At 46.1% G+C, this 23316-nt stretch overlaps 1 protein-coding gene across 3 annotated transcripts in view; it reads right to left on the reverse strand.

Moving 5' to 3' along the window:
- The window catches only part of ASIC2 (acid sensing ion channel subunit 2), a 1140308-nt gene that overhangs the window by 170945 nt on the left and 946047 nt on the right, over positions 1-23316 (reverse strand). For all 3 annotated transcript variants that reach the window (XM_050934951.1, XM_050934950.1, XM_050934952.1), the window contains exon 2: positions 18892-19042. In XM_050934951.1, coding sequence (XP_050790908.1) covers positions 18892-19042 — 151 coding nt within the window. The remainder of the gene's footprint in view (positions 1-18891; positions 19043-23316) is intronic.

A 23316-nucleotide genomic window follows, 5' to 3' on the forward strand; every position in this document is an offset into this window, starting at 1 on the left:
TTTGCTAGGTGCAACTCATTTTGTATCTTAGCTTTTCTGAGTTTGTCCCTATATATTTGTGCTATTTATTTGTATTCCGCCTTTGCAGATTGGCCTTGTTTCCACTTTAGATTTTCAGGTCATTAATGGGCTCCTAATACTGCCACATGGGCCTCTTACTGTTCTTCCTATCTTTCCTTCCCATTAGAATAGTTTGCAATTGTGTGTTTCATATTGTCTCCTTGAGAAACTGCCAGCTCTCCTGAACTACTTTCTCTCTTAGGTTTTGCTCCCGTGAGACCTCACCTACCAATTCTCTGAGTTTTTCAAAGTTGGCTTTTTCTGAAGTCTGTTGTCCTTATTCTGCTGCTCCTACTCCTTTCTTTTACCCAAATTGCCTCTCACTCGTCTGATTCACAACGAATTTCTCCCTGTTGGTCAGAATCAAGTCTAAAATGGCTGCCCCTCTTGTTACTTCCTCTACTTTCTGAAACAAAAAGTTGTCCTCAATACATTTCAAGAACATATTGTAAATACTGGACTTTCAACCGGTCTGCCTCTCCCCTTCTTCTGGGGGTATATATTCTTGATGTATAAGCAACACCAACCCCCTTTCTTCCCTGTCAGTCCTTCCTGAACAAACAATACCCCTCTATACCAATGTTGCAGTCATGAGATTTATCCTACCAAGCCTCTGCAATACTAATTAAATCATACTTTAAACTATGTACCAAGACTTCTATTTATCCTGTTTATTCCCTTGCATTTATGTATAGACATCTAAGTTATTGAGCAGATTCCCCTCCCCCCCCCCCGATTTCCTTCTGGTTGCTCCTATGACCCTACTGTGATTCCCCATGTTTCCCCCCAATATTGAGCCACTGGTGGGCTTTTGTCATCTGCTTACCACTTTGAACCTAATTTAAAGCCCTCCTCACTAGGATGGTGAGTTGGTGCACAAAGATACTATTCCCCTTCTTGTTCAGGTGGACCCCGTCTCTTCCCAGTGTCCCCCTTCCCAGAACAGCATCCATGGGTGAGAAAGCCAAAGCCCTCGTCTTGACACCACCTGCTCAGCCATGCATTCATCTCCAGGATGTGTGTCCCCTTAGCTAGGCCCTTACCCTCAACTGGGAGGATGGAGCATTCCATAAAAAGCACATTTCCTATGGCCTTGTTCAGCTGACACCAATTTTCCTTTTTACACCCTCAGTCCTGCTTGTGATCACTTTCTGTGATTTCTCAGCTCTCTGATCTGCCCTCTCATGTCTACCCTCTAGCATCATCACTTGTACACAGAAAATGTTCTATAACTACTGGAAAATGAATTCCTTGGGGCCCTTGCAATCAGAGGATAAATGAAAGCAAAAAGAAATGCAATTGTTGCCAAAATCCCATGGGACTCCCTCCCCTAGTATGTAACAGTCCCCAATGCCTTTACTGGTGTGATTTATTTATTCTCTCTCATTGGAGCTGTCTGAGTGAGCAGTGAAAGTAAGAATAGCGTATCGATGTACAGAGCAATGATACGAATTCGGGGGAATGTAGACCCGTTTCGTGATACATTCCATCTGACCTCTCCGCCTTTTCCCTTCCTCTTCCTATCCCTCAGTTCTCCTCTTCTCTTCTCTTCTTCTTCACAACTGCCTAATTGTATTGGTTAGCCTGTAAAGTGTGCAGTATTTGGTAACACTGTCATAAACAGATAGTTAAGGGTTAATGTCTCTTTCACCTGTAAAGGGTTAAAAAACAGTGAACCTGGAACACCTGACCCGAGGACCAATCAGGAAACAAGATACTTTCAAATCTCGGTGGAGGGAAGTCTTTGTTTGTGTGTTCTTTCTTTGCCCGTGTTCTCTCTGGGTTCTGAGAGGGACCAGACATGTAAGCAGTTTCCTCCAAACTTTCTGAAAAAATCTCTTCTGTTCTAATTTTAGTAAGTACCAGGAAAAAGGCGAGTTTAGTCTTTTGATTGTTTTCTGTATTTGCAAATGTGTATTTTGCTGGAAGTATTTTAAATTGTATTTTTGCTGGGGGAAGGCTTCTCTCTAGTGTCTATAAGCTGAAAGACCCTGTAATATACCATCTTGAATTTACAGAGATGATCTTTACTCTTTCTTTCTTTTATTAAAAGTTTTCTTTTTTAAAGACCTGATTGATTTTCCCCTTGTTAAGGCTCAAAGGAAATTGAGTCAGTACTCACCAGGGAATTGGTGGGAGAGAGGAGGGGTGGAGGTGGAATTCCTCTGTGTTTTAAGATTCAAGGAGTTTGAATCACAGTGATCTTCCAGGGTAAACAAGGGAGGGGAAGCCTGGGAGAGGCAACGGTGGAGGAAAGGGTTTACTTTCCTTGTGTTAAGATCCAGGGGGTCTGGGTCTTAGGGTCCCCAGGGAAGGTTATGGGGGGACCAGAGTGTACTGGGCACTCCAAGCCCTGGTTGGTGGCAGCACTACAGGATCTAAGCTGATAATTAAGTTTAGAGGAATTCATGCTGGTACCCCATCTTTTGGACTCTAAGGTTCAGATTGGGGATTTATGCCATGACAAACACACACGAGCTGTAAGTCATTCACCTTTTTGAATTTTTCATTTGTTTCTTTATCCAAATTAATTAATGACAAAACATGTTCTTTCTCTGTGAGAAAAAAAATGATAGGAAAGATTGGCGAACAATGGGAAGAAATAACTCCTCCTGAATTCGAGGAGTGTTTCTGGCTTGGTCTACACTGAAAGGTTAGGATGACACAGATACAGTGCAAAGGAGTGTAGTTCCCGTAATGTAGATGTGGCCTAAGTCCACCATGATAAAGCATGACAGCCAGCAGAGAAAGGACATAAATCTACTTCACTTTTTAAATTTCAGTCCACTGACAACATTCTCTCTACAGTCCAGGTCAGTTCTTATCCTCATGCCCTGGGAAAATCCTGCCATTTGTGGCTAGCTGTTCACTGCCACAGGCAAAGTGTTGATGTGGGACTGCCCCGGGTACTCGACTTACAAGATGTGGGATGGACTTGGGGAGATGGGGTTACACTGGACGAGAAGCTGGATATGAGTCAACAGTGTGCCCTTGTTGCCAAGAAGGCTAACGGCATTTTGGGTTGTATAAGTAAGGGCAATGCCAGCAGATGGAGGGATGTGATCATTCCCCTCTATTCAACATTGGTGAGACCTCATCTGGAGTACTGTGTCCAGTTTTGGGCCCCACACTACAAGAAGGATGTGAAAAAATTGGTAAGAGTCCAGCGGAGGGTAACAAAAATGATTAGAGGGCTGGTGCACATGATTTATGAGGAGAGGTTGAGGGAACTGGGATTGTTTTGTCTGCAGAAGAGAAGTATGAGGGGGGATTTGATAGCTGCTTTCAACTACCTGAAAGGCGGTTCCAAAGAGGATGGATCTAGACTGTATCTGATGACAGAACAAGGAGCAATGGTCTCAAGTTGCAGTGGGGGAGGTTTAGGTTGGATATTAGGAAAAACTTTTTCACTGGAGGGTGGTGAAACACTGGAATGGGTTACCTAGGGAGGTGGTGGAATCTCCTTCTTTAGAGGTTTTTAAGGTCAGGCTTGACAAAGCCCTGGCTGGGAGATTTAGTTGGGAATTGGTCCTGCTTTGAGCAGGGGGTTGGACTAGATACCTCCTGAGGTTCCTTCCAACCCTGATATTCTATGATTCTATGATTCTATTCTATGATTCTATAAGATCAGAACTACTGGACATCCTTCATTGCCATTGGCCATAGTGATCACTAAATTTGTGATGCTCCAATGTATGGTCGGAAGGAGAAGGTATCATCTCTCTACTCCCATACATGTCCATCCATTCATATATCCCCATATACATCTTCCATCCATCCATCTATCCCCACATGCACCTATCTGCCCATCTATCTTAGGCTATGTCTACAGTGCACTTTTGTCGGTGACAAACACACCCCCTTGACCGACAAAAGTTTTACTGATAAAAAGCGCCAGTGTGGACAGTGCTTTGTTAGCAGGAGACGCTCTGCCTTTGACAAAGCTACCACTGCTCAGAGGGAGTGGTTTTATTTTGCCACCAGGAGAGCCCTCTCCTGCCAGCAAAGAGCGTCTACGCGGGACACCTTTCAGCAGCATAGCATCCAGAGTTATACTGCCGCCCATCCTCACAGTATCTGACCACCTTCCATGCATAATAAATAGCAATAACTAAGACCCTAGTGTACTTCACGGAGCATCTGGTGCTATTAATTCCCACTTTCTGGCAAACGGGCCAGTCATGACAATCTGAAGCTCTGAACCACAACAGAACACCTATTGCTGATCCCTTTTTGAGCCATGTTGCTCCAGATCAATGGTTTGTCTATGTCAGCCCCCCTGACATTTCATATTTAGAAATACACACATGGGCACTGCACTGCGTGTAAGTCTTCCTTTTGTAATGGAACTCGGTAGCGTAGGAATCACACACGAGCACAAGCCAGATGTCGTTGTGCCCCCAAACCTTCACCAGAGGGCCAAATTTTGCTGTCAGTTACACTGGTGCCCATCTGGAGTAACTCCAGTGAAGGTAATGAAGCCAGTCAAATTAACACTGGTGTAAACAGATAGTCAGTCTTTCGTGATGGCCCTGTGAGATGATGCGTATCACCTGCCACCCTGAATTCAGTAATCAGAGATGCCTGAATTTGTTAAGAACAACCACGAATTACATTGAAACGCCAAAGTAAATTCCAAGTGACTATCCCGTGCACCTGCACAGGCCGTGGGTGGTTAGGAGTTGATGGTCCCACAGCATAGGTGTGTTGAGCACAGGGGCTGCATGGATAGAAAAGCCAGGACCGCATGTCTTAGGATACTTAGGAACAGGAGGGCAAGTCAGCCTTTCCTCTGAGCTCAATGCTAAATGCTGACATAATTGCTATGGAATATTTAGCTACAGTACAGCATGGACAGCATCTCATACGCATCTCTGCAGCACACAGTTTTAATTCTACCTTGCCTAGGGCAAAATCCTTGAGGGCAACAAAATGAAAGAGCCCCTGGAAATGCTCTGAATTTATACCAGCATCGGTAAACATTGCAAGAGGAATTTTGAGGGCAGTAGCTGATCCAGAATTATCCCTCTTATTGCCTCCAGCTCGCCACGGCACTCAGAGTAAAACTTTCAGCCCTGCAGGCACTGCAGCTCTCCTGACTTGGGAGCAGCAGCAAGGCGGTGGAATGCTGCTAGCGCCAACAAGCTGCCCAGTGCACTCGCCAGGGCAAGTCATGTAGGTGAATTCTCCAGTATCAGCCCCTCACTTGCAGCGAGCATCTGAGAGGTAGGGTAGCACTGCGACATTAATCGCCTGGTGTTGGAGATGACCAAGGAATCAGATGTTCCCTCTGTTCACTCTTGGGGGGGAGGGGGCGGAATGACTCATAAAATACAGAGACAAGGTGGGCGAGGTGATCTCTTTTATTGGGCTAACTTCTGTTGGTGGGAGAGACAAGCTTTCGAGCTACACAGAGCTCCTCTCCAGGCCTGGGATAGGCACTCACCATCCCAGCTGAATACAAGGTGGAAGAGATTGTTTAGCATAAGTAGTTAACACATATTTCAAGGGACCATTCAAGGTGAAGTGATTAATACCTTTCCAGTCATAAGGAGGAAAGGGGCAGGGAACGAAGCAGCTCAGAGGAGGGGCTGTTAGTGAGTTACAGATCGTTGTAATAAGCCATAAAGCCAGTGTCTTTGTTCAGTCCATGATTTTTAGTGTCTAGCAAAGTTATGAATTTAAGCTCCCAGGCTCGTCTGTTGAAAGCCTTGTGCAGGTTTCCTTTGAGGATGGGGGCTGATGGGTCAGACAGAGAGCCATCGCTTTGGGAAACGTGGTCACTCACAGGTGATAGGTGTTTGTCTTTGTATGGTCTCTTGAAATAGGTGCTTACTACTTATGCTAACCCATCCGGGTTCAAACCCTGTATTTAGCTGTGACCCTTGGAGTCAGCTTCTCAGATCCGAAGAGCTCAGTGCAACTGCCAAATCTCGGCTCTCTCACTAACAGAAGTTGGCCCCGTAAAACATACTGACTACTCACCTTGTCTCTCGAATGTCCTGGGACTAACATGGCTACAGCAACATTCCAGAAACTACACAGCAGCCCCCTAACGGCTCCCTGTTGTTTGCAAGAGGAGTGGGAGGGGAAGAAAAGGGGGGTTGAGTTTGAGCTCTTCAACATCATATAGGCACCTAATTCCCACTGGGCTGGGGGGTGGGGTCTCAAGGGTCTCAGACAAGGGGGTGGGTCTCAGGCCCCAGGCTCCAGCCGACTGGGACAGCCTACAGTGCTATTTGTACTGCAAGCCCGAGTCAGTTGTCTCAGGCTCTGACACTTGCTGCTGTGTTGTGGGGTTTTTTTGCAGTGTAGACATACCCTAAGTAATGTTACACAAGAAATATGTGGCAGAGCAAGGAATTAAACCTGGGTCTCCCAACAACCAGGGAACCTCCCACAGCACTGAGCTATCCTCCCTCTCTGCTCAGTTACCAGCACTGAAAATCTCTCGACTTCTGGTCTGAGTCACGCTTCTGACGTTCCATTTCACCCCATCAGCCACATGCTGCTCATGTAAACGGGAGCTGGGTCCAGGGGGCGGGGGGGGGGACACGATTTACATTTAATTCTGACATTAAAAGTTTCAAGCGGTGGAAATCAGATCCACGGTTCTAATCAGATCCATCTCTCCTAACACAGATCTGAAGTTCCAGAGATCCATGAGTAAACCAAACCATCTTAGAGGAATGTGTTTCAGTCCCCTAATCCTAAACTTCCCCCCACTTTGGCCAGTCCACACTATAAACTTACTTTGGTATAACTACATTGCTCAGGGGTGTGAAAAATCCAAACCCTTGAGCAATGCAGTTCTACCGACCTAACCCCTGGTGTAGACAGTACTCTGTCGGCAGGAGGGCTTCTCCCATTGACAGAGCTACCACCTCCAGGCAAGGTGGATTAACCATGCCAAGAGAAGAAACTCTCCCATCCGCGTAGCAGCATCTTCGCTGAAGTGCTACAGCAATGCAGGTGCCCTGTTGCAGCATTTTAAGTGTAGACCTGCCCTTAGTGATGACGCAAAGACAGAGGCAGCCGCCGCAGCAGAACCATTCCATTGCACTGCAGATTTCAGACCCCCTCTGTCACAGCTGTGAGGTTAGATACACCACCAACTGTATTTCCACACTAATCTCTGTAGGGGGTGCTGCAGAGGCCATATTTATTGGCCTGGCCCCTTACCCCACACTAACCCCCAAGAGGAGACCTGATAAAGATAAAGGGCCATATTTGATCATGTCATCGTAAGGAGCCTTGATGTACAATGAATGTAAAATAGCACAAACATGAGTTAATCTGTGATTGTGCTGCCTCACAATGACAAGGGGTTTTGATCTTATTTGGGTGTGATCTGAATCACAGTTTGCTTGCAGCCCACATCTTTTATTGTATTAAATAACAACCGTCTGTAATGCTCCTTGATAGTTTCCTAAGTGGATTGTAGCCTCATCCTTTATGGATTTCATGCTGCTTTTAGTCTTTTAATGCAATTCTACAGTGTATTTCTCATCTCTTTTTTTGTGAAATGTGTTACATAATTAATTGGTTTGCAAAGGTTCACTTTAGCAGACATTTCCAGAAAACAAACACAAGCTTCTCTTGGACTGTGTTTCTTATTTACAACACTGTGGTCAGAATGATTTCCTACTTGTATTGTTGGTGTCGGTCGATATCGAACAGCAACAGGCCAATGCAGTAAAATTAACCAAGAATAGATTTCTTTCCCAATCAAATACTCATGCCATCATTTAGAGTCTCTTTTCGTATATACGATTGGATTTCTGTCACGTCCATGACAAAGGAAAATAAAATGATCACAGACAGTATTTTGCAATCATTTGTTTGCTCATACATGAAAGATATCCTCTAATCAGTGGTGACTTCCTGCTAGGTTACTTGGTGTCCACTGGTTCCTCTAACGTTCTTAGGAAATTGATTTCCCCCTCGCTTTAATTCCTCAAGCTCAGATTTTACCTTTGGGCAGTGTTGTCAGTTTCTCACAGTATTGAGTGTTTTCTTTAAGCTCCAGCTCCTGGAGTCATAGGAATAGCTCAGAAAGACAGCTTTCAGGTTTTTTTAAATAAGCAAATTTCTGGTCCTTGTGATTATAGATAAATGCTGGAAAATCCCTAAAGGTGCAAAATACAGAAGCCAAATAAAAACAATTCTAGATGTACTGTTGTGTGGCCTTGCAGTCTCCTTCTTCCAGGGTTAGCACCTGCAGGCAGAGTCCTTGGAATGACAACACAGGCACAAGCTTAGTAAGTGGAGAACTTCCATTGAATACTCTGAGAAGGTGCAGAGGCAGCTGATGCTGCTGAATCCAAGCCCATTAACTTTCTGCCTGGCAGGAAACATTCCCCCTCTGATCTTCCTGTTAGGGTTCATTCCTGAGTCTGGACTGTCTTCTCCTGGAGCAGCCACACTCTTTAGATGCTGCCTGCGGATGTGCTGCACACAGACACCCAGCCAGTCCCCTGACTGGCTGACACTGCTTCCCCTTGTGAAAAAGACACATCCTCACTTCTAATCATCAGAACAACCTACGGAAACACAATCTTCATGCCAATCCGGGATCCCACTACCTCCTTCTGGAAGGAAATGTCATTTGGTATAGCCAGATGTGCTCTGCTGTAGTGGAACCCATCAACTCCCTGGCAGCCCAGTCAATGCAGATTACAGCTGATCTCCATTGCAGCTAGTACAGCCTGGCTAATCCCTGGCTGGGAGCTTTTCAACTCCAAGATGTCTCCCACCTTGTTATATGTAGTGCTTGCAACATCTGCAGCAAGAACACAAGGCAACAATAGGTTTCCTTGGTCTATTGTTTGAACCATGCGGAATTAGCCAGACAGTTAACAGGCCCACTCTGTTTTGCTGTAAGACGGGATCTCTCTGTCTTGCTCAGATTTCACCATCAACTCCTGACCTCCTACATCATCCCTCTCGGGAATCACGTAGGCACGTCGCAGGACAAAGGCGTCTCTACAGACACATCCATCTCAATTCTAACTGGAATGCGAGATGTCACATCTGCGTTTCCATAAACCTTTGTGTCAAAATCTGCCAAGGATTGTCTCAGCACTTGTCTGGGCCCATTCTGATAGGTGGGGCAGAGCTTGGTTTCTCAGCGTTCTCATTTATTCTCCTCTCCTCTCTAGAATAAAGAGAAACCCCTCTGATTTAGTGCCGGGCTTTACAATCGGTGGCTCTGTTGCTAAATTAGCTACCCAGAGCAGCCTAGCTCCCTTTTCTGCAGCACATCATGCTTTGCCAGTGTCCCACCGGCTGGCTCCATAATGCAGTTGGGTCTGTCATTATTTGCTATACCTGTTATCTGGCCTGGAATTACCCCTTCTATATTTAAGGGGATTAGAACGTCCTCTAGCAGATCTACCTGACATATCCCCGTGGCATCCTTCCCGCAAATTACTGCAATGCCTTTTCCAATCATAGCGCAGGCTTCATCTTTCACATTAAGCTTCACTCCCGACCGCATCAGACAATCAGTCCCAACCAGTGCACGGTAATCAGAGTCCACGATAAAATCCCCCACCAGTTTAAGGTTGTCAGCTTCTACAGCAATTTGCCATTTACCTATTACATTCAGTCTTTGTGGTCTTTGGCCATTTGCCACAGTGCCTTCCCTCCCTCCCCACTCCCGCCCCCAAGAAGAGGGAGTTAATCTCTGTGGTGTCTCCCTGGAAGCTTCTTTTCATCACCTTTCAGTTAATACTGAAAGTCATGCCCCAGAATCAGTTCGGATCTCACATGACACTTCCTCAACTTTCTCGATAGCGATAGAGTCTTAGAGCTGAGCTCCCATACTTACGTCAGATTTTGAAATTTTGTTCTTAAGAATAAAAGGAAAAGAGCAGGAAATTCTTGTTTGTTTCCTATAATAATTAACCCCTGTTCTTTCTCTGTGTGCATAACAATAGGTCTTTTATAGTATGATTATGCTTCGTTGGGCAAGGGAATGATCTGGGGAGAGGGATAGCTTAGGGGTTTGAGCATTGGCCTGCTAAACCCAGGGTTGTGCGTTTAATCCTTGTGGGGGAAATTTAGGGATCTGGGGCAAAAATCTGTCTGGGGATTGGTCCTGCTTTGAGCAGAGGGTTAGACTAGATGCCTCCTGAGGTCCCTTCCAACTCTAATATTCTGTGATTCTAATAGACAGCTTGTGGCTCTGTTCCCTGCACCAGTCTGTCCAGTATCAGTTTTAGTCGGTGGACGATCCTGTGTAACTTTCCATATTTCCAGCAGGCCTGGACTGGTCTTCTTTGGCATTCAGTAACTCACTCCAGTGCCCCTTGAACACTGATCAGGGTATTGCCTTGTTTCTCCTGACTGAAAACCTGCATGCCTCCACCTCTGCATCTGTTATCATTGTGGCATTCAGATGGAAAGGCAGCCATTCTCCTACTTCCAGGTCAGTATCTCCACTGCTTCCTGCAGACTCTTAACAATATCCTTGAACTCTTTGCTCACATTGCTCTGTCCCTGATCACCACGGCCCCGGACCCGGAGGTGTTGCTCCCTCGTGCTGCAGCAGCTCATGGATCTGCTCCAGTTCACTTGCTGGTGTGACGGCCTCATTGAGAATCTGCAGTGTTGACACCCCCTGGCCTGCATTTGCAATGAAGTGGTCTCATCCATGACTGCCCTGTACTGCTTTTGCTGCTAGCTACTGAAGCTGATTCCCATAGTCTCTGAGCATTTCCCTGGCCTGGTATTACTGGTCTGCGATTGCTGCAGCCTCAGTGCTTCTTTCAGAGAGGGCGGCAGGCACGTGTAAACTTGCTGGACTGTGCCTCTCAACAGCAGCACCAGAAAATCCACCTTCTCTCCCCCAGACCTCTGAGTCCCACCTTGCAGCCCATTCAAGTGTCCTGTCCAGGAGCTCCAATCAGGTGTAAAAATGGGGCATTTTGGTCTGCAGCTTCTCTTGGCAGCATGTCACCCTCTTCATTGTTGTCATTGGCCATTTTCCTTCCTTCTCCTGCTATGTGTTGATCCCACCTCCTGCCACCAGCATGGTGGGACCTTACGCTCTGCTTCCTGGTGGGTTAGCAGAAGCAGGCAGAGTCCTGGAACAGCATCAGCCAAACTTGTATTTATTACTGTACAGTGGGACAGAAGCAGCTCCCTTTCTGCTGCTGAAGCTGCTGACTACAAGACCTTTCGCTTTCCCTGTGCAAGATGGGTGCCACCCCTCTGACCTTCCTGAGTCCGGGGTCCTTCTCCTCAGGGGCACAGCTGCAAACTTTCACGTGGTAAATAAGCACCTTGACTTTCACAATAAACCAAACATCATGCTGATCCCATTTCAAAACAAGGCCAAACCAATCCAATCCTGAAGAACCCCAACACTCTATGTGACTAGATCCCCCCGCAGTGCAGTGTGGGACTGTGGTGGGCCCGCTGTGCACCCCTGACTTTCTCCCCCTTGCCCTTGTTTGCCAGGAGCTGATCAAAAAATAAAAAGAAGCAACAAGCAAGAAGCTACAAGCCAAAAACTAGCCAACCAGCACCTCACAAGCCAATTAGGCCAAAAACAAGCCCAATTTCTGCATTTTTTCCGTGGGTTTGGCATGTCTGCTCCGGGGCTGCCTGTGGAGGTGCCACACACAGTCCTGGCCAGCAAAGTAACCTGGTTACAGTATTGTTTTTTAAAAGGGCATGATTTTTAAGCCAATCTTGTGACCTCTGGGGGGGGGGCTCACTCATGATTTTTGAATGGTAGGGGCTGTCCATACTGCTTCATTTCATGACAATTTGGACATGTTCCATATACCTGTTCCTGTCATTAGAAAATCCAGAATGAAGCAAAACTGAGTACACTCTCTAGTATAGAATTAGAAGCTCACTGTAGGTGGATTTAACAGTGTGTCCCAATAACGATCTTACATTTATGGACAAGACTGAAACCAAAGGTATGTTTTTCTGACACAAGTGACTCATTAGCCAAGGTATTTCAGCTTCCAAAGACATTAACGGGCATTCAGCAAAGCTCTTTTGAGACTGTCAATATGCTTCATTTTGTTTGCCAGGTCCATAACAATTAAATCCTCTTTTGTTTTAATGAAGCAGGTGAAGCTGTGACATGGCGTCTGGAGCCCTCAGAGCAGCGCTATCCCCAGGCAGGGACCAATATTTTCCTTCTGCGCCTTGACTACTGGCTTTGCAAAGAGAAGCTGAAAAATGCAAAAATCCAGAGGCATTGAGCCAGCAGCAGGTTCCAGCTTCCAAGTGCAAGTGCCAAATCTTTTCATGAGGCAAGAGGAGGGGAAAACGCTACTACAGTATCGCTAACTCCTGGCCAAGAGCGAAACACCCACGAGACTAAACGAAAGGGTAAAGGCAGCACTGAAATGCCGGAGTTTTAGAGGGGTAAAAACCACAGGGCCAAATTCTGCCCTCGCGAGCCAGACTTCCTGTGGACCAACAAAGCACATCACAAGTCTCTTAGGTCCACAGCCATCTGAACTGCAGATAAATTCTTATTTATGTGACAATCACCATCAGCCAATATCTGGGGCTGAACCAGGGACCTCGAGAGCATGAGCTACTATGGCTTGAACTACAGAGTCAGAACATGCAGAAGAGACTGTAACAGACTCACGTCCTCGGTGGATCGGTGAGGCCTGCCCCAGGGCTGCCAACTTTGGTTGGAAGAATTCTTGAAGATTTAATTACTCTTTAATTCCTGGAGACTCCAGGACAATCCTGGAGGGCTGGAAACTCTGCCTGCCCCCCACACAGAGCTCAGTAAGTTACATGCCCCCAGCCCCACAGAGCCAGGAGTCACACGTGTGCATCTGACGGTTGTAAGCTGTCTCACACCGTTCATTTGAGGAATTGCTCGCAATGAGTCATTTGCTGGGGACTCTCTGAAGAGCACTGACGGGCCCGTCTGTCCCAGCCTCTGAAAGGAGGAGGAGACAACAAGAAGCCAGAGTGGTGCAGAGAGAAAGCCAGCGTGTCATGTCCTGGGAAACAGGTCCGGCTCAGTCCCGCAGCCTCCTGACATTGTGCTGTGAGTTCGGAGAGCGTGCGGCTGGTTCTGCTGGGAAGGGGCTGGATGATTTATATAATACGAAGGAGCCGTCCCCACTGCACCTCACCGGAGTGGCCGATTAGGAAAAACAACCAAGCCTTTCTTTGTAGGTTAGCAAGAGGCCGATTAAAGCACCCGAGCTGCTCAGCTGAGGGCTTGTCTAGACCTACAGCACTGGTGCAGTGGCACCGCACAAGGTAACCGCATTGCACAGGGGCATGGATTTTCCACACCCATCAGCCACATAGTTATATTGACAGAAGTCTGTAGGATAGACCAGGGCTAAGGCTCCAGCCTGCCCTGTCTAATGGGGGCAGCCAGAAGCAGCTTTTTTTCCCTCTCCGGCCTCAGCAACAGACATTTAGCTGCCTCTTGATCTATTTCTGGACTTAGTCTCTTGGCAGAGAGAGAGAGAGAGAGAGAGAGACCCAGCGGGGGAGCATGGTTGACTTAACAGGCCCTCTCACTCTGCTTATAGGAAGCCCATCTCCACCAAGGTTGCACAGAAGACGCTCCCTATGCCTGGTCTGAGCATGCTGACAATGACAGATGCCTGTGGCAGCCCATCTCAGGCCAGAGCCGCCCGGGAGCCCACGGAGCCTGATCTCTGAAAAGGATTTGGTTTTAGTGGGGTTTGCAGGGGTTGTAGGATTTAACTGAAGGTCGCTCGGAGGCTATGACAGGCTGGGGGTGGCAGTGGCAGCCAAGGCAGGAGAAGGAAGGGAAGGGCCGTGACGCTGGGGTTACCGCCAGAGGCAGGGAAGCGAGTCAGAACATGGTGAGAGCCAAGAGCAGAGACACAGAGGGGGCCAGAGCTGCGCAGAGACTCAGGGTCAGTCTACATAGCACAAAGCCACGTGACTTGCCGCTCGAACAGAGGTACCCACACGAGCAGTGCTGTGTCCAGCCTGCCAGACCCAGCATTGAGGAGCCTGCAGAAGCAGGTGCGTACCCGGGGCGGGGTCAGGCCAGCTTGTACAGCCCAGGCTGAAGAATGCACCATTGTGTCCTCACTGCTCTATCTACCCAGCGAGCTAGCTCAGATACATCTACACGAGCTGCACATCACAACCTGGCTGGTGTATCTGTGAACAGCAGACTTGAGTCTTATGCTTGCTGGGGAGGTGAGATGGACTCAGGACAGGGGTCGGAAAAAAAGAGGGGCAGCAGGGTACAAAAGCCAGTGAGATCCCTCCCTTCCCCAGGAAGCCAGGCCCACGTCTCTTTCAGACCCTTCTCTCAGGCCATGGTTAGTTAATTCAAACACACCCCAGAACTGTCTCCCTGGCCAAAGCGGGCTGCAGGGGCCCAGAGGAGCAGAGCAGGGACACTCCGCTTCCTTTAAAGCCCAGCAGATGGGAAGGCAGATGGCCCAAGAGCTGTGAGAGCAGCAGGGCTCAGCGCACAGGCAAGGTGTCCCAGTCCCAGAAGGGTTTCTCTGGAGTTTGGAGATAGTTTTTTCTCAGCTGGAAAGGGTACTGATCTCTCCATCGGCCAGGCCTTGCTCACAAAGCACATGGAAATCGAGGGGATGGCACCGCTGGAAACATCTCAATCTGCTGGCAAGAGGGAAGTACAATACACACCTCCCCCTTACCATCTTCTCCGCTGTCCTGCCCCCACACTTCCTTCCATTCACTTTTCTTTCCACTTAGCTGATATCCTAACTAACTCCCCACCTCTCCCAGACTCCCCAAAATAAAAAAATAATCATGGAACTAATATGCCATCTGCTGCCACCACCACTTTGTTTATTCTGCTGGTGTCTTCTACTCCTTCCCCCAGCCTGTGTCCATCTGGTCTACTTAGATCATAGGCAGGGCCTTTCTACTGCTATGTGTTTGCACAGCACCTAACACAACCGTCTTTGGTTGGCCTTTATGCACTACCGTACTACTACTACTAACAGACGACCATAATAACCCAAGCATTGGGAGCGGCAAAGACTCAAGCTTCTTTATGGGGTTTTAAGTTCATTACTGCGTTCTGCATGTATTGCAAGTCAACATGGCAAAGCTCTCAGTAAGAAAAAGAAAGCGTTGCTGGGTCACATTATGCAGAGTCAGTTTAATTCCAAATACATTTACCTTTTGATGCAAATGCCTGGAAATCATCAACTTCTTCAATTACCTGCTGTGTTCCCAGTGCTTCCATGGGAACAGCAACTGTTAATCACCATGATTTATATTTATATCATGGTAGTGTCCAGAGGGCCCAATCAGGCCTCATTGTCTCAGGTGCTGTACAAATACAGCGGAAGGTGTGGTCCCTGGTTGAGGATCAGAAGCCTGGAATTTAAGTGGTTCAAAGAGGGTAAATATTATCAAAGTTAATTTCCACTTCTAAACACCTCCTGGTACCTTTATTTGCACTGCCTGAAGGACCTTACTTCACCAGTAGCTCCTCTATGGAGAATGGAGCCTTATCTCCAGTAGGAGTTGACAAGCCTTCTGGACGTAAACGCACACCTTTTGGGCAGTGAACACCTACCCTGCAATGCCACTAAACCCGTGGTACAGACCAGAGTCGGGCCTGACGTACAAACTTTTTGGAAAGTCAGAGAAAGCTCAGAGCAAAACGTGATGTGCTTAAGCCACGAGAACTGGGCCTTTATGGCTCTTGGTGGGGCCCCAGGGGGTGCGTCTACACTATGGTAAAACACCCACAGCACTGAATTTCAGAGCCCGGGTCAGGTGATGGGCTTTCAGGGCTCGGGCTGTGGGGCTATCCAATTACAGTGTAGATGTTCAGGCTCAACCCTAATGTCTACACTGCGATTGGATAGCCCTGAGCCTGCTGATCCGGGCCAGCTGTGGCCATGTAGCGCAGAGATACTCAGGTTGTCTTAGCAACAAGCTAAGAGAGTGTAGACACTGAAAGAAGCGCAGAGTTGCCAACCACGAGCACTCAAACGTCATGAGTTGGGCCTCAAAAAATCATAACTTTTTAAAAACTAATACATTTGGGATGTATTGTATTTGTTTTAGCTCACACTTGGGTCACATTTTCAAGCTTTTCTCTGCAACCAGGAAGGCTAGAAACTTACTTTTTTTAAAAATGAAATTTGGGATTCTCACCTAATCCCCGGATTCCAGGAGGTGGGGCTTTAACAAACACCAAACATTGGGAGACTCGCAGTAAAACCACAAGAGTTGGCAACAGCTGTGGAATAACTCGATCTGAGTTTCCAGTGGGTAGCGTTAATGGGATAAGGCTGCTGTCCCTTTCTGGACATGGCGTGTGTGTGTGTATGAGAGAGAGAGAGAGAGAGTGTCACTTGGCATCTTGCTCAAACTCAGCTTGTGGACTGAACAGCTGGAAAAATAATGAGCTTCACCAACATGGCTACTGCTGCCATCCCCTGCCACCTCCATTATCCTCATTCTGAATGAATTCTGGGGCAAACACACTGCACCAGCTCCCATCACAACCGCCACTGGGTTTAGCTGGATCCTGAACAACACCTAGGACGGAAGCATTCCATTCCTTTGATCAACTCTTGTTCCTCATCTTTCCTATCCTTTTTCGGCCTTCTGTCTAATAAGAGCCTAGCTTAGCCAGTCAAGGTAAACCCATCTTTTCTAACACCACTGTCTTGAAAAAAAGAAAAGAAAAGAAAAGAAAAGAAAAGAAAGCTCTAAAGAATGTTTTTAGCCAAAATGGCCAAAATCTCAGCGTGGCTTATAGAGCTGTGTGCTCTGCCTGTATTTTCCAGCAACAAGATTGTAAGTGACAAAGCACTGGAGACAAAAGTCACATTTTTCTTTCCATTCTGCATCCGTTTTGCTTTGTCTTTAAAAGAAACAGGCTGGGACTTTAATGCCAACAACTCAAAAGTGATCATCTAAAATGACTCTGTCTTGTTCCCCCACCAACAGTTCACACTGTCTTTTAATACCATGTAAAGACTCAGATGCACGTCTTGCCTCTTAAAAGATTCTCTAAGACTAAACTGAACAAGGGAAACTGTTTACATCAAAAGCTGCCTTAACTCTTTAAGTTTCAAATGCTGTAACCGCTTCTCTGTCTTCTGTGTATTTAACAAAAGGCTAACAGGTCTTTGGTGGGGGCTGTTACAATAGGATAACTTGACGGGAAACCTGGAATCACATTCAGCACCGCTACCCATTAATACAACACTGTACGGCAATCTGAGAAGCACAAGGAAATGCTCTGCAGTAGGTATAACAAACAACTGCTGGGGAAAAAGAACCATGACATTATAACTTTGGAAGGAGTTGGAAAAGAAACCAATTTTTCAAACACATTGGCTTAAAATGTCCAAGGAGATTCCTTTCATACTCTGCACTAGGGTGACCAGATGTCCTGATTTTATCGGGACAGTCCCGATTTTTAAGTCTTTTTTTCATATAGGCTCCTATTATGCCCCACCCCATCCTGATTTTTCACACTTGCTGTGTGGTCACCCTACTCTGCACCAAGTGTAGACTCAGACTCTAATTACTGAGACCCTTCCTCGTTACAATATACAGCATAACACATGCTGATCTATATCCACTGCACAGGTGAAGGAAGAAGCATCCAGGAAGAAGAGAAGCTAAAGTCAGCAGGTTTACTCTTCAGAACTGGCTTCCAAATTGGCTGTGTTTCTATATAGGTTTTTATACCACGCTCATCACCTTAGTATCTGAGTACCTTCCCGTAATGGATTACGCCACATGACTACACATCTGTCAATTGTTTTGTTCTCTCATCCTCTCCCCAGAGGGAGAAGCATGTGGAGTTGAGTGTCTTGTTTTGGAAGAGAGAGAGAGAGAGAGAGAGTGAGTGTGTGTGTGTTTTTAATACACATGTTGCTATGGGTTTATGTTAGAGACAGTAGGTCAAAAAATCATACAACATCAGGGTTAGAAGGGACCTAGTCCAACCCCTGCTCAAAGCAGGATCAATCCCCAGACAGATTTTTACCCCAGTTCTCCAAATGGCCCCCTCAAAGATTGAGCTCATAACCCTGGGTTTAGCAGGCCAATGCTCAAACCACTGAGCTATCCCTCCCTCCAATGTACCTGGTACTTCTAGCGGTGGAATGTGATGAGGTTTGGGATGGTCCTTAGTTCTTGGATGCTCTTAGGTCTACAACCTCAGATCACCAAAGTAAGGCTAGAGAGAGTGCTTCTCTGGATTTGGATAGTATTCGAATCACCCAGCACTGTGAGGCTTAGTCCAGTAAGTTAGCAACATGATACCCAGAATTTTTAAAAGATTGTGAGTGTGGGGACCACCTGGAGGATCCATCAGGAAGGTGACATGAATTCACAGCCAGCTCTTCCCCTTGTCAAGATGTCTAATTTAGATTCCGAAATCCCACTGTAGTCACCCGGGACCTGATGCAGAGTTCAAACACAGGAGCTGGCTTTGAAAGGTTGCTGTGGCTACGGGGTAATGGAGCAGCTTGGAGACAACCAAGCAGGTGGGGAATGCTTCCAGGTTGGCAGCCTCATCTTCATCAAGAACCACTTCACTCGCTTGTGTCCTTGAGTTTCATACCACGAAAAGAAAAGGAAAGAGAAGAAAGAAAGCTCTAAAGAATGCTTTTAGCCCAAATGGCCAAAATCTCTAATTTTGAAACTTGACCTGCTTTTGCAAAGACTGGAAGTTCCCTGCAGAGCTCAAGAACTTTTAAGTTCAAGAAGAACTGGCTTCCGGTAATGGAGGGGTTCCCATGGAACATGTCAAAACAACTACAGCATGTGTGCAACCAAGGCATGTCTTCAGACAGAGAGAGAAAAAAGGTTAATATTGGGTCTTACCTGTTTCTCCCCATATCGGTAAGTATTCATCCTGCTGTATGTCCAGCATGATCTCCAATCCATTGCCCGTCCCACCTTTGACTGTGGTAAGCAGGGGCCGCCCTTCTTCTCCTGAGTTAAACATGTAACATTTCCCATATTTTGTAAACACCTTCGAGAGAGAGAAAAGAGAGAGCGCCATGTAACACACCTCTTCCCAACCCGACCGCGGCTGCAGAGATACGAAAAACGTAAGTGCAGCAGAGCTCCAGAGGAAACATCTGAAGCCAGATCTAATCTGGTTTAATAATTTAGTATATTAAGTGTGTTCCTCTTTACAGGGAAAAAAAAACGGAGTAGGGTGAGAAGAAACAGTGTTTTAAAGGAATGAACGAATGTTTTTGGAAATAGTTCCTCTGACTTGAACCGTGTTAGCTCTCTAAGAAACTGATATACTTGTAGTGCTTGAGTACACGTTGAACTATAATGCAAGTCCCGTTTCATCCAAGATGTCACAGCAGCACAGCCAGATGCTGCTGGGCTTTCACGACTGCACATTTAGAAGTGACCCTCTTGTCCCTAAGCTCAAAAGAATACAAATGACTGTGCTGGAACCCAGTTTGCTCCAAAGGGACTCGGGTGAATCTAGCTGCCAGCCTCCCCTGATCCTACTGCCTGTGAAATATGCTTTTTCATTTAAGATTGTTGTTTCTTTCCATCTCCCTCCCCCTGCCCCAAACCCCATGACTCAAAAATAAAAGGCCTTTAAAGGCAGACACGCTACTGCTGAAGAGTGGAGAATTTGGCAGGCTAGACTAATTCTCTTTGAAGGCAAAGACAAGTGTTCTGCATACAACAGTTGGAGGTTCTGCATATGACACTTGTTTCTTGACCCTGAGCCACCTTTCTACTGGATTTTTATTCAACATGGATTCACTCAAGCTAAGCCAAACATCGCACACCTGGGAGTTGTTCAAACATACAGCTCCTTTTCCAACGAACGCAATAGAATTAAAATGCTGCTGTCTCAATATACTCAATATTGACACAAAGATGTAATGTACTTTTTAATCCTATCATTTAAAGCCACAGCAATAGGACAACTTCCTCCATTAACAGGAAGTTTTCACCATTTCCCCCACCTTTGTTTAATCCAGGGGTCTCAAACACACGGCCCACGAGCCACATGTGGCCTGCAGAGTTATTGCCTGTGGCCCGCCATAGGCACCGACTCTGTGGGTGCTCCGGGGCTGGAGCACCCACGGGAAAAAATTAGTGGGTACTCTGCACTCACCGGCAGCCAAGCTCCCTTCCCCCTCTGAGCATGCTGCATCCACGCTCTTCCATCTACCTCGCAGCGTTTCCCGCTGCCAAACAGCTGTTTGGCGGCGCTTAGGACTTTCCTGAAGGGAGGGTGGAGGAGCAGGGAAGCCATCCTCAGGGGAGGAGATGGAGAAGAGGCAGGGCTGGGGTGTGAATTTGGGGAAGGGGTTGAAATGGGGGCAGGGAAAGGGTGGGAAGAAGCAGGGCAGGGGCAGGGCCTCATGAATGGGGGCGGGTTCGGGGGCAGACGGGGGGACATTTATGCTCTCATTATAACAGGAGAAGGCGCTTCTTTGACAGCAGAGTTGGGTGAACTATGCAGTCATTATAGCCTTCTTCCTGTTTGTGAACTGTCTGCAAACATACTAAATGAACTTAACTATATGCATTGGCGTAACTTCAGCATCTTAAATAAGATACGTTCAAATTCAGGTACTCTATTGTACATACTTAAATAGAAATCCTATAGTCTAATAAGTCTTCCAGTTCTTGTTTTATTATGTTTTTTTAAAAATACTGACCATATATCAAATCCTGAGATTCAGGAGTTTTAAAAAAAGATTCAGGAGTTTTAAAGAAGTTAATACATTGACTTTTAATAGCATACTATATTACTCTTCTTTTTTTCATTTTTGTGTCTTTGTCATTTTTATCCTTTTGTGTCTTTGTGAGGCGGCCCTCGGGCCAATGTACTAGTCCTCATGCGGCCCTCGTGGTGATTTGAGTTTGAGTTCCCTGGTTTAATGAGTGGTTTAGTCTATGCCTCAGTTATCACCCCTTTCCCATTTAGATCTTGGGATGGAGACAATGATTTGCATGCAGTTGCTTGTAATGTCAATAGAGAAATAACACAAAGCCACACTCAGATATTTTCATTAGGAGGGATGGCAAGTTTACTCCACTGTCCCTTGTGGGAAACATGTTATTTGATGCTTGCAGCACTGACAACCCCCAAGAATCAAAAATCACAAGTCAAGTCCCCAAACATTACAAGCGTGGCTAAAAAATCATAAGATTAAAAAAGGAATAAATTATAGATTCCTATTTATTTGCCTTCTGAGGCTGGAGCTTTTAGAGATCACGTCTTTAAGTTCGTCTTTGCAGCCATGAGGGCCAAAAACATGCCTTTAAATAAAAGCCAAGATTCTTACACAGTCACAAGATTTCAGCAGCTGGAACTCTACCTTCTCTCTCCCCTTCCCCCCTAACAATAGAGTTTGGTGGGAGGGATACTCAGTGATTTGAGCATTGGCCTGCTAAACCCAGGGTTGTGAGTTCAATCCTTAAGGGGGCCATTTGGGGCAAAAATCTATCTGGGGATTGGTCCTGCTTTGAGCAGGGGGTTGGACTAGATGACCTCCTGAGGTCCCTTCCAACCCTGATAATCTATGAACACCAAATACCATAAAACTCACAATAAAATCATAAGCCTTGGCACCACTGTGTCCATAAGCACTCATATGGCTGCTGGGTTATTCTTGAAAGCATTTGTAAATCCCCAAAGTGTCATATATTTTTAGCAGTGACGAGTATTCATCTGAACATCAATACTGGAAAACGCAACATTTGCTACTCACTATTCAGAGTTTTCCAGTTTCAAAAGCTCCAGTCCTCCAATCAGAGAGCAGTTCACTCTTCATTCATAACAACCAATCAAAACAAACAGGTCACATGAACAAACTACAAGCTGAGTGTGATTCCATTCAATGATGCACCAAATACTCACAAACAACAACTGCATTCGCTGGGATCCAATTATCACACAAATGATTCATAAATCTAAACAAAGGCCAGACTCATCTGCTAATTTACATCCAACAAATAATTTGATCATTTCTACATGCCCAATGCAATTATGACTCATCAGTGCAGGAGCAAATGAAAAGAGGAAGCTGGGAAAGGACACAAGAGCATATTTCAGTGGAGCTATCCAATCAGAGCAAAGGGAGCACAGAAAAAATAAAGCGTTTGCAAAAATGTCCTTTTTAAACTTCTTTCCTCTGAAGTGAAAATCCCTCTTTAACATGTGACCAGCCAATTAAGCTCTCCAGATCTAGAAGGTTAATCTGAACCAGCTAGATTTGGTTTAGGTTTATCCAGAGATGTTCCACATACAGAGGTGACATTTTCTAATTAGCATGGTTTAACATAAAGAAAGAAGAAAACCTATGTTAGTGCAAATCACAGGAAATCAGGAAGGTTTATATCAAAGGCAACAGAATATTCTATTTAATGAGCAAGGACTGAGGTCACGTCTACACTACAGACAGTATATTGGTTACTCTGTCTTGCCGCTTTTCTATTCAGCTGCAGCAAATTGTATAGGGTTAAGATTAGGGTATTGCCTTCTTCCAAAACTTATAATTGTACACCTGACTGTCCTGCAAATTGGTCTCTTTAAGGTCTGCTAACATCCAGTCCATGTACTAAGTCTTTGACCTCACCCTTGGTCATCTTCCACCCATGATCATTGCAAGGGTCATCCTACCAATCTAACTCCACTGGCAGCCTACCCTCTCTCAACATGTTTTCAATTAGGGCAACCCACGTTGGGTCCCTCACAATTTCATTTGGTTCACTATCACTGAGCACTCAACCATTTGATCCCCTCAACATCTCCATTCCCATGGTGGAGAGCATACTGATTTTTTGGCGGGGACTGGCCTAGTCTCTGTCCCGTACATTACGATGGGTCGAGTTTTATACAGTCTACCATTTAACTTTATTGACAATTTTTTTATTGCAGAGAACTGGGGTTAGTTCCCACAACCTACACCAATGGGTTTCGTACAATGCTGGGCATCACTCAGGAGGGCACCATTGTCAACCACCATTGATCCTAGGTATTCACATTCATTCTTCTAAGCTCTCTGCCTGTGATATCCTTTATGATGGCTTCTGTTCTTTCAGTTGTCACAGTCTCAGTCTTACCAACATTCACGCCGAGTCCTGCCTGCTCAAAACTGTGTTGCCACTGTTCAGAGTTTGTTTGCGGAGTCTCGCAGTCTTCTGTACATATCACTAAGTCATCAGCAAACATGGTGTTTCAAGGCAGTTACCTTTGTATATTCTCCTTTATCACGTCCAAGACAACCACAAAGAAAAGAGGGGGCTCAACACTGA

This window comes from Gopherus flavomarginatus, chromosome 25 (genome assembly GCF_025201925.1).
Source record: "Gopherus flavomarginatus isolate rGopFla2 chromosome 25, rGopFla2.mat.asm, whole genome shotgun sequence".
Lineage (NCBI taxonomy): Eukaryota > Metazoa > Chordata > Testudines > Testudinidae > Gopherus > Gopherus flavomarginatus.